The 11,943-nt window shown below is 36.1% G+C and overlaps 1 protein-coding gene across 1 annotated transcript; it reads right to left on the reverse strand.

Annotated features, from left to right (window-relative positions):
• Window positions 1-6,563: 6,563 nt before the first annotated feature.
• On the reverse strand, window positions 6,564-11,377 carry LOC149219138 (lipase-like PAD4). The gene is made up of 4 exons (XM_089384280.1): window positions 11,134-11,377; window positions 8,975-9,299; window positions 8,151-8,831; window positions 6,564-7,618 (listed from the first exon to the last, which is right to left on the reverse strand). The coding sequence occupies exons 1-4, from the start codon at window positions 11,154-11,156 to the stop codon at window positions 6,890-6,892; spliced, it is 1,758 nt and encodes a 585-aa protein (XP_089240406.1). The 5' UTR covers window positions 11,157-11,377; the 3' UTR covers window positions 6,564-6,889.
• Between the last annotated feature and the right edge of the window lie 566 nt (window positions 11,378-11,943).

Here is an 11,943-nt window from a genome sequence, read left to right on the forward strand (position 1 = left end):
TCTTGAAAATTAAAAGCTATTGTACCCAAGGATTGTAGCCATTGGACTCCTAGTACAACATCAGCACCTCCCATTGGAATGGAAAGCATTGGGCTAGTCAATACATATTCTCCCATGGATAGCTTGATATTATGGCACTTTCCAGAGCAATTTATTGTTCCTCCATTTGCAATCATCACTTGACACTCTGGTGCTGGATATAGGAAGCAATTCAATTCTTTGCTACCCTACAATGAATAAAATTGTGGGTGCTTCCTGAATCAATCAACACTATTATGTTTTTCTTCTTGATTTGTCCTTCTATCTTGATGGTTTGAGGAGTGGTAATTCCCGCCAATGCATTACAAGATATGGTCGGATTTATTTGTTCTTCATCTAGGCTTTGTTCCTGGAGTATATCCTCTTCTTTTGACCTTTCTTGCTCCTTTCTTCTTCCTCTTCACAATCTATGTAGAATAATTTCTTCTCAGCACACTTATGACCTTTTGTGTATTTGCTATCACAACTGTAACAAGGCCATTTTGCTCTTTTTTCTTCCAATTGTTGTGGTGTCAACCTTGTAGGTTGTGGAAGACTAGGGGCAACAACACTTCCGTATTTATAGTTGTGAGTGGTATGCTTCCTAGTTGCCATAATTTTGCTTTCCATTTTTCTTGCTAACCTGAATGCCTTCTCTAATGAATCAGGTTCCCAAAGGCGGACATCATGTTGGATATTATCCTTTAAAGACCCTATGAACACATCAATCCTATGCTCCTCTGGAATATATTTTACCCTTATGTTCAATTTTTGGAACTCCTCAATGTGCTCCATTATTGAACCCTTTTGTTTGAGACTTATCAATTGGCTAAAAAAAGTGTTGCTTTCTGTATCCTCATAATGTGCTATCAATTCTTCCGTAAAAATTGCCCAAGTGATAAATTGTTTACGAGAACAAAGCCATTGATACCATACAAACTGATTTGGTTCCAAATATACAGTTGCCATACATACTTTTTGTGCGTTTTTCACATTATTGAGATCGAAGAATTGCTCTATCTGTAATATCCATGTGGCGGGATCCTTGCCAGCAAACTTCCTCATATCGATTTTTGGAATATGGTGATTCTTCAATCCAACATTAGCGTCTATGGAATCATGATTAACATTTCTTTTGTTCTCATCATGAGTTTCCTTTACTACCTTTTCACCATTAGTAAGTATTTCTTGTAGAAAATTTGTCAAATCTGTCTTCAAATCTGTCATGCCTGTCTTCAAATTTGTGTTCAAATCCATCTTCAAATTGTCCATCTTAGCTTCCATGCCATTCATCTTAGCTTCCACGCCATTTATCTTAGCTTCTCTTAACTTTTGTGAGCGTGACATTTGTTGTACTTGTTCTTGTAATTTTGATATATCATGTAGCATTTCTTCCTCTTCTTCATGAGTCATGCTAGAGCTTTTAGGTTCATTACTAGGTGTTTGCATTTTCTTTCCTTGGGGCATCAGTTACCGATAATAATGCTTACTATGCCCTTTGAATTCCGTTAAACCAAGCTTACACAAAAAATTTAAAAAAACCTACACACCTTTTTTCACTTTATAGAAGCCTGATATTGAATCTGATGTATCTCTGTAATTTTGGATCATCCAGTTTTGAAATTGCGACCTGTAGTAGCCTTCTGTGTCCTCTTTCCAATGCCACAAGTCTGACCCAAATTGGATTCTCCAAAGAAGATTTATGTGAAATATCCCACAGTGACTTGCTTTTAGACTAGTTCAGTAGAGCAAACTTGTACGACGTGCCACGAGTCACTGTTTCAACCTTTGGATCTAAAACATGCATACATGAAACTACAGTCTATCCTCTTTCTTTACCTTCTTATGAAATTTCAATCTGATCCCCAGAGAGAAAGTTATGACGATTTTCCCCAGGTCACCCGTTTTGAATGTAATTCAGGAGTCTGCAAAAAGACCAACTTCCTCAGATCATATCTCCGCAAATATCGCGCGAAAAGCTCTGAAATTTGGACCCAAGGTTCAGCGCGATTTCTTCTCAAATGGGATTTTTTACGACTTCTGAAACGTCACAGACAAAAGTTATAGCGAAAATGCCACGATGACCTGTTTGGAGCAGCGAAACCCTAGAATCCAAAACTCTGATACCAAATGTTATGAAACTAGCTCAAGAAAAGATAGAAAAGATAGATCAACGCCTTAGAATTCAGCCTCTTCGAGGGGGAAACCTCCTTTACATTACATAAATGAACAATTCTTGGATGATTCAAATGACAAAACCTCATTTCTATATATAGGAGTCTAAGGAGTCACAATATAATCCAGCCGACCTAACAATAATAATATAAAGCCACAAAAATAATAATAGAGGGATTCTATGAGGCACATAAATAACAATATGGGGGTAATAGGGGCACAACAATATAAATAAGGGGTATAACTACAATAGTAATGGGGTAATCACTAGTATTATAGGGACCCAACACATGGGATGTATGTTCTTGTGCTAAGTTAGTTTATTTGATAGTTTCTTCATTATCCCTTGTTGAGTTAGGCCCTTCCTCTAAGTATTTGAGGAAGAGGGATGGGTTTTTCTTCCCTCATTCATCTAGAAAATTGAGAACCTAAATTGAAAACGTTAGGGTAATTTAATTTATTTTCCCTAGTTTTGTTTGGATTTAGAATCACTCAAAAGAAACCCCTAAATAGTTTGTATCTTAGAATCAATCTTCCCTAGATTGAGAAGGAACTAGTTTATCTCACTTGTGGCATTCTTTTAAAACCCCAAAATCATTTTTCTTCCTTGGTAAATTAGGGTTAAATCATAGCAAAACTTTGTTTTTTATGAATTTAATAACTTATTGATGTATGTCATAGGGTTAGGTCTTGTTTAAAAGTGCATTAGAGAATCTAATTTAAGGTTTTTCATGTATTTTTCAAGCATTTTCTACAGCTAATGTCAAACTTTATTTGTTGTTACATGCTTTATTAACTATGAATACTTGTTGTAATTTTTTCCTTAATTTAATTTTAAACGTAGTCTTTATCTCATATAATGTTCATAGAAATTTAACAGCTAAAATTGCTATTGTTATAAACTATTGTTTTACTAGAATTTGATGGTCTAAAACCCTAGTTTTTATCACCCTTGCATTTTCCTTTAAACCAAAACCTTGAACTTGCTCCTTCATCCACTGCAAACCCTAGCTTGTCATACCCTTATCGAGTGGATTTTTGTTATAGGATCCTTAGTGGGCATTTATCTTAATATCCTTGTGTTATATGATCCCTAAGTCCTACCAAGGAAGCCTCCCTTGTGTTGGATTGTGCCCTTAACTAAAGCCTGGAGTGGAGTAGCTTCTAAGGTGACAATGGTAACACTCATGTGTGTTGCACATTGTCTAGGTTACCTAATGAAGATTTACACTAGGTACTAGATTTTTTTATAAAAAAATTGGCATTGTTGTTGGGGAGTAGTTGGGTCCTCCTCGAGATCCAAAGTCTATGCTTCAACCATTTTCCTTAAATAGTATATCTCAACTCCTTCTTTAGTGTGCTTATTTGGAAACTCCATTGGAGGAGAAAAGTTTTTATTCCTCATGTATTTTTGAAGATATAGTGTTTGTAGGGTGAAACAAACATATTTTAAAAGGGCATTTAAGATTTACCCCAATGACTCCACAATCCTATATTGTGAAAATTGAATGGGATAGAAAATGGCTCCTTGGGATTTGCATGTGTTATGCATTGCTTTGGATGTCAAAGATGTTCCAAGGTCCCCAAATCATCATAGTACAAGTTGTTATATGAATTCTACAAAAATTGATGGGTATCCTTCTTTGGCTATTACTCATGTCGAAAAAGTATTAAATTATATTTTAGAAATTAATATGGTGCATGAAGATGCATGTATGAGACTATTAATTAGTTTTATGTGTAATTTGGATTCGATTAAATATTCTTATGGTCCAAAGAGAATGTCTTCTAATGCAAAACTCATTGAAGAATTTCTTAAGCATTAGGATCCAACATTCCAAAGGTATGAAAATATCCTTCAGAATTTGGCCTAATCTGTTCAGAAAGAGACTCTTCTATATCTACCCCATGAAATGAATCATTTGTAAAAAGAGTAAGAGTTTCCTTTTGAAGATGGTGAAACATCCTTGAAGAAGAAGAAATTAATGAGGAAAGATGCCAAGAGCGAGAAGAAGAAACCTTGGTTGATCCAATCAAAGTTGAAAGCATTGATGAAGTTAATAATCAAGACCATGATTCTATGGAGGATGAAGCTACTCATACTAGGGATCATGTCCATGAAGGATATCCTTTTGAAGAAATCATTCTTCCTCGTGAAGACAAGAATGAGGTAAGTAATTTTCCTTTCAAAGTTTTGACTTCTAGAATACATCTTTTGAAAATTTTGAAATGAAGGAGTTATTGGAAATTGAGGATATCAATGATTATATACATGTTGGAAGACATAAGTGGAATATAAGTTATTGTCATTTTGATGGAAACCCTATTTATGACACAAACCATGATGCTCAAGAATTATTGGGCAGCCATATTTTACAAATGCAAGGTTACAAAATTCTCATGACCACTTCTAGCCTTACACATATAGTGATGCTCTTGAGTGAGCAAATGAGGATATGATCATTGATTTGTTTCAACCATCATTATTTCCTTCTCATGATAATTTTCAGCCATCTCTATACTCAAATTTAGATGACTATCCATAGATTAAGTCTACATTGGAGTACCATTTTGAGTGTTATATTTGTTAATGGAATCAAGTTTTTCAAAACAAAAAATTTCAACCATCTCTTCCTACAGGTTATCCTCAACATGTTAGTAAAATTACAACTGAAAGTTGTATGTTTGGGACTGAAATAGCTAAGGGGCAAACTCGTTTTCAATTTGTAGGTTGTTGTTAAGAATTCAAATTATGCAAAAAAATTCAACAAACCTTAGGACTAGAGCCAAAAAAAACATTCCATACCTAAATTCATTGTTTCCTTTTGATCCCTATTTTTGTTGAGAAACCTTTGTAGATTCCTATTGATCTTTTCTCAAGTCTTTGGAGATGATATTGAGGAAGACATGGAGATTATTTCTTAAACAATATGGAACACTTTTCTATGATGATAGGGTTGTGTCATGAAAACCCTGCTTGGAGCAAGGATGAACCAACATTGTTTTATTTCAACCCCACTTTAACCCATCCTTATGATTTGATTCCTTCGTTGGTCATTATGTGAAATGCATTTTAACTTTTGATCACCCTATACTTGACTTATCATTGTTTCGTTTCGTAATTAGGCACAAGGGTGGATTTCTTGGTAACTTTTGATATGATGCTAACTTGGCTTCATTGGCGTATGATTATACTTTATTGATTTTGATATGTTATTAGAGTGGATTAGGGTATGTTTTGTGTTATGCATATTGATTTTGCATCCTTATTTTCTTTTAACATGATGATTCCATTACATAGTTACATGCTTATTTGTTCCATAAATAAAAAGAAGCTATAGTTTAGGTTATATTTTCATATGTTGTTCTTGTAACTTTTCCTATTCCAAGGCGACAGTGTCACCTTACTACTATGCTACTAATAGTTTTGTTTATAGAATCTAACAAATGTTAGAGTGATGCAGGTTACAAGTGTGTGAGCACATGGGATTATTGGGATTTTCTTTCACTCTTTCATTCGAGCACATGAATCATGCACTCTACGGTGAACACATGTCCCCAAGTTGGAGCGAGATGTTACCTATTCATATAGATGGGTAACCCTTTATCTTACCTTTTTAATCCTTCTACTTGAATTTTTAATATTACCGTTTATTGTTTCAAGATGTTTGAGAGTGCTTACAATCTCAATAGACTTGATATGAAGAAAGTAGAATCTGATATCCCGTTGAAAATTCCAGACTTGATATTTTTCAAGATTTCAGAATTGGCATGATTATAGTGTTTCCATTAAATTACACAATGATGAATTTAAATGGGATAAAATGTTATTCTTAAGATTTTATCATTCTTATTTTTTTTTTATAATTTGAGACCACAACTTAGAAACATCCACCAATAATTTCTCTAAAATTTAGAAATGCTCCTACACATCTCCCTTTTATATCTCTCCACTCTCTCCACTCATCGAGTGTCCTGTCCCAAAACTTAGTATAACATAGATAATAACCCCATTAAAGATTTTCCATTTTTCCATTTCAAAGGTGTGAGAGAAGAGCACCTATTCTCACCTTTAGATTATAAACACATTTAAAAAACATAAATTCATAGGAGGGTTAAGATAATTATTGATTTGAAAGTTGCCCACATGGCTGTCAATAGTATGCCCAACCATCTCAACATGAAAAAGTCACCACCAAAAATAAACCTTCTGTTCCAGAAATGAGAGGTTTTAAGGAGCGTCCATTAGACAGAATTAGTCCTTTCTAAACATTCCATATCAAACGAAATCCAATTCTTGGTAAATCCTCTTGAAGCAAAATACATTTCTCACTGATCAGCGCATTACAGCAGTCAAAGGAAACGGCATCTCACAAGAAAAACAAACGAAATCCAATTCTTGGGAAATCCTCTTGAAGCAAAATACATTTCTCACCGATCACAGCATTACAGCAGTCAAAGGAAATGGCATCTCACAAGCAAAACCAGCAATGTAACCGCAAGAAAGTCTTCTTCGCCAGAGTTAGCGACAGAAGTTACATCTCAAAAACGAAGCAAAAACTGCGTTTCAAAAACAGAGCAAGCAACTAAATTGGAAGACGGTCCTTTTCTTCAAAGTTAGAAACAGCGTTTTTATTCGGATGCCCTGCAAATTCACCCCTTCACATTCAATTATCTCAAATAAAGGACAGCTCCATTAAGGAGAGTGAGCTCTCTTGTATTCTTCCCATGATTCTGACCACAATTTGAAACTGCTTCCTTCCAAGAAAATATCTGGAGAAATTTTGAGAGCGTTCTTCATGTTTGTCACATACTGTTCAAACTGTTCCAGACTTTGTAGCCTCTGGTGTTGTCCTTCTTTGAGGCTTTCCAGGTCTTTCCAAGCCTCTTCTACATATGCCCAAAAGCACGTGTCCTCGGTGAGGGATGCAGGCTTGGTGCGGGGTCTTTGAACCCTTGAACTGCGAGTTTTTTCTTTATCTTCCAACCATTTCTGAAGAACTTTATGACGACGGGGTCTTCCATCTGAAATATATTTTTTGTCGGCATTAGCTGTGCGATAAAAATATGCAATATCCAGAGGCTCTACAAGTCTTCTATATGCATTACCAGCGTTTATCCACTTATTTTGGGATTGGAAATCACTTGGTAACTGATGATTCTCCCACATTTCAATAATCCCATCCCAAAACCCTGCGAGCTTTAACCTGCGCTCATTAGCCTCGATATCCTTCTTGTCATTTTGGTTCTTGAACGAATCATAATATGCAACTCCATGTTTCTTCTCACAAACCTCTTTATACCACTCAAGCTCTGCCATTGTACACTGCTTTTGACCTAATTCACTAGCTAGCTTATGAACATTTTTGTTAAGCTCTTTTTCAGTTTCTCCAGCACTTCGTAAGGCACACCCTAAATCTTCATGCTGTAAAAAGTTGTAATAACCAATTCAAGAACCCATAACAAACCTTATTTAGTATGTCTAAACTAAGAAAATAAATTTCAGGGCTTCAGATAAAGGCAACGCTACATTACAATCTAATCTAGACAAGCTCTTCATTTTTTATATACTCTGCTCATTGCAGAAAGCTCAACAAGCCCTGAACTAGAAAAACCAGCAATCACACAGTAAAGACTGGCAGTTCACTAAATTGCAATCTTGCTACACAGAAGGTAGGGAGGTGCAGGAGATGTTCTGTCTTCACGTGTGTTTGTATAATGCTCTTATCAACATATAAAGATAAATTAAAAAATCTATCCATGCTAATTACAGATGTAGTAAATCTCAAGAACCTCAAAAGTTGTTCTTTTTCTTGGTGCATAATATATCCAGGGTTAACATGCATCTATGCCAAGGCATTTTGTTGATATAAAAACTAACCGCAAAATAAAATCATTAGATGTATTTTTTTGTTCATTCAAATTTTATTTTATTTTAAAAAGGAATTGAGTATTACCTGAGCTCCAACACCAATAGCTTCTAGCTCCAATGAAATACCCATCTGGTAAGAGAATTCTGAATTGGGATTCGCTAATCTTCTCCCTCTAATGGAATTTTTTATAACCTCCTCCAAAACAAAACCATACCTTATGTGTTCTAAAAGGCAGGCCTGTACAATCTCGTCCAAAGAGGTTTCTTGGCTTTGCCTTGTCCACTGAAGCATTTCCAAAACTGTCCGAGAATTTTCAATACAAGCTGCACCACTGCTTGAGCAAAGCATGTAAGTACCAAAAGGTCTGTATCGGCTACATGGAGAATCAAGGACATGATTAAGAAGAGTCCTACAAGCACCTTGAATAATAGAATCAGGCACATTTATGCCCTGCCAATATGGAAAAATAGTAGTAAAGGGCTGAGTAATTGACTCAAACGGGGCAAGGAGCATCCGAGGAACAATATCATGCTTGGAAACCACGTGACAAAAGTTGCCTCCCCAATTCTCACGGCCAACTGCTTCAACAAGTCTTTGATCTCCCACTAAAGGGCAACCAAATGTGATACAAAAGGGAGAGCCTGACCTTAGCCTCTTTCCCAGTACCCATAGAGTGGCCAAGGTTGCAACTGCCCCTCCTAAGGAATGACCCACAAATATGATAGGTTTGAGTTGCCTTTGTGTCGCGTCTGTATAAATCTGCAACTGATTGATCATGCAATAATAGATCAACACAATGTTACTTTTCCCTGTGAATTTCAAAATTTTCATCTCTAATGAAATAAACCTTCTATTTATGAAACTAACTTTCCTTTGTCCACACAGTTGTACTTAGATAAATTATTTACCTTTTCCTGGAAATCTGTTTGCTCCATAATATGAAGGAACAGCGTAAGAGCTCCCTGGTGGATGAGGGCTGGTTCATCATCATTACCCTTGAGGTAACGAGAGAAGAAGTTGTGCTCAGTTTGTAGGTTGCCCTCTCTATATTCGCCCTCGTTGATAAGGAAATGTTCTAATCTTTGAAACGAAGGGAAGGTAACAAAAGCAATATTTTCGTATTCATTTAGAGTAAAACTCTCTGCTTTGGTTGCACGAAGACACTCTTCCCAAACCTTGGGCAGCATTCCGCATGAAACAAGAGAAGTTGCAATTTCCTGACCAACTGTGAACCTGCATCAACATTTCTGTACATTAACACACCATATGGGCACCCGAGATTGCACCCCTCTCAATTTAAATTTAGAATTGTGTGCATCGCATAGGCCGAATTTGCAAGGTTTTCAAAGAACCATATGGGCACCCAAAAATGGACCTCTTTCAACTTAGAATTATGTGCGTGACCATAATTTGCAAAGTTTTGCAAGTCAGGGAATATGGGCATTGGACCAGTGAGCTCTGAATCCTCCTCGATTCAGATTTTTGTGCATTTAATATGTGGGTTTTACTGTTTACACAGTTTCGCAGATTAGGAAATAGGGAGGAGATGACCAGATTCAACAAAAATACAGCAATACTTTCATTGCCTGATATGGAGTTCAAAAATGTTATTAATGAGATCATACATACTTACACATAGGATAACTGTATCCATTACCCTGAAAACAATTATCTTGCCAAATGTTGGGAGTAAAAGACCAGGTTGTTGGATCTGCCATCGCTGGTCTGAATCAAACACTTATTACTAATACAGATTAGACCATTACTTACCATAACCCCATGCAAAAAAATTAAATTTCAAATTAATTATCAGCATTTTATCACTTCTGTGATTCTTTTCTTGAACCAAAATCGTCATTATTTTCACATCAGATATGTTCTTGGCTAAGGTTCTAACTACAAAGCAGAATTCTCTGCACTGTGGAGTATGAACTCCCCATTGTATTTTGCATTGAAGAAATGTATAAACAAGATCCAAATAATGGGGATTCTAAAATTGTGATTGATTGGGATTGTAAAAAAATAGTGTGGAAAATGTTTGCCTTAGTCCATTGCTCCAGGATATCCTCTCCTCTTTACAATCCTTTCAGTGGTATTCCTTCAATCATATCTACAGATAATTGAATCAAAAAGCTGATGAGTTATCAAAAGAGGGGCTTCTTTTGCCTACTGGATACTTTGGTTTTTATGAATTCAGTGATGGGCATGAGGCACATGCCATAGATTTCTCTTTCTAGTTTTGTGCTTTTGCTATGGTCTAAGTGTCGTTTTCGAAGCATATTATTTTGTAGGGTATTGAATCGGAATTCATTATTGAGCTGGGTCTGATTCAGTTTAATTGTAATATTGGTTCTGATATGGTCATAGGTAAATTTTGGTCAATCAATCTAACAAAACAGACAAAACAGGAATACACATAATCATTATAAAGACAACGAAACAGGAATATATATCAATCACTTAGGGATTATAAAGATATTATGCTTAAGGGAAAAGGAGGAAAAAAAAAACATTTTATCACTTTTTTAACAAACAACATACAGACCGACGTTTTTACATTGAAAAAACCAATGTCTTGCATATTCTTGGGGGCGTTAAACCTACGATTCTTCTGGAAGCTCATGAAAAAAGAACCTAGAGTAGGTCAAACATTTCATGTTTACAGTTTAACAGGCACTGAGTTTACAACTGTGCCTTAGGGAGGTCCGCACCAGCATCTTCAATAAAACCCATCAAAGTTCACATAAAATATAAAGATCAAAGGAAACTTCACCCAGAAAATAAGTGCATTTTCGTCCCGGCATAATCCCATCAAATTTCAAAGAAAAGCTCAGTTCTAACCCCAACAATAATCCAAAAATTTCTCCCCAACCCATCTTAAACCAACTACTAAAATTCAATCTTTATCTTGTGAAGAAGCTCCTACCGAAACTTCATTTCTTCCCCTACGAAACCATTGAAAATTGACACAATATGATTTCAATTTTGACACAGGGAATCCTTTATCAAACGTAAAATACATAGCCATATCCTGCAAAAGCAAAATGATTTTCAAGCTGGTCCTTACACTTGAGGGAAGTCCATTGCCATGATCTGCAATTGCTGCTTGATTTGCTTCACTGTTTGTTGGATTTACAGGCTGAAATTCCCTTCTACAGCACAATGGGTGTCTCATTTTCTATGCAAAAGGAAAGAGAAGAGTATATAGTAGAAAAACAAAGGGAAGAAGATTCCAAGACTTTGAATGGTAAACGAATACGGAAGTTTGCTTCCTCGGTGTGTAATTGCCGCTTTAGCCTTTGCTTCACTGCAAGAATCTGGATGGGTACAGGAAATTGCATTTGTCACTGTCAATACAGTCATCGTTAGTTTTATCGGTGTGTTATTTCCGCTTTCGCCTTTGTTTCACCGCAAGAATTTGGATGGGTACAGGAAATTGCACTTGTCACTGTCAATACGGTCATCGTTAGTTTTATCGGTGTGTTATTTCCGCTTTCGCCTTTGTTTCACTGCAAGAATTTGGATGGGTAGAGGAAATTGCATTTGTCACTGTCAATACAGTCCTCGTTAGTTTTATCGGTGTGTTATTTCCGCTTTCGCCTTTGTTTCACTGCAAGAATTTGGGTTGGTACAGGAAATTGCGTTTGTCACTGTCAATACAATCATCGTTATTTTTATAGAGACATTAATGCAGTGTGAACACAATACGGTATAGTTGACTTTACTCTTTTAGCCATTTTTCACCGCTGGGTCTGCTCTTGTTAAAATCATAGGATCATAGCATACCCGACTTGCAGGTGGTTGGTTATGCTCTTGGTGTTATAGTGGCAGCGATGAGGTTTGATCCTGGGTCTCCCGTGGATTAAACTTGATAGTT

Source organism: Pinus tabuliformis, chromosome Q (assembly GCF_031772625.1).
Source record: "Pinus tabuliformis cultivar Carrire ecotype Pingquan chromosome Q, CPIR1, whole genome shotgun sequence".
Taxonomy (NCBI): Eukaryota; Viridiplantae; Streptophyta; class Pinopsida; order Pinales; family Pinaceae; genus Pinus; species Pinus tabuliformis.

Coding starts and splice junctions, on each gene's coding strand:
- LOC149219138 (XM_089384280.1), bottom strand. CDS start 11,156: ATGGCAATGGACTTCCCTCAAGT. Junction 9,300..11,133: donor GCAATGGACTTCCCTCAAGT/GTAAGGACCAGC, acceptor ATGTTGATGCAG/GTTCACAGTTGGTCAGGAAA. Junction 8,832..8,974: donor AAACAGATTTCCAGGAAAAG/GTAAATAATTTA, acceptor ATGATCAATCAG/TTGCAGATTTATACAGACGC.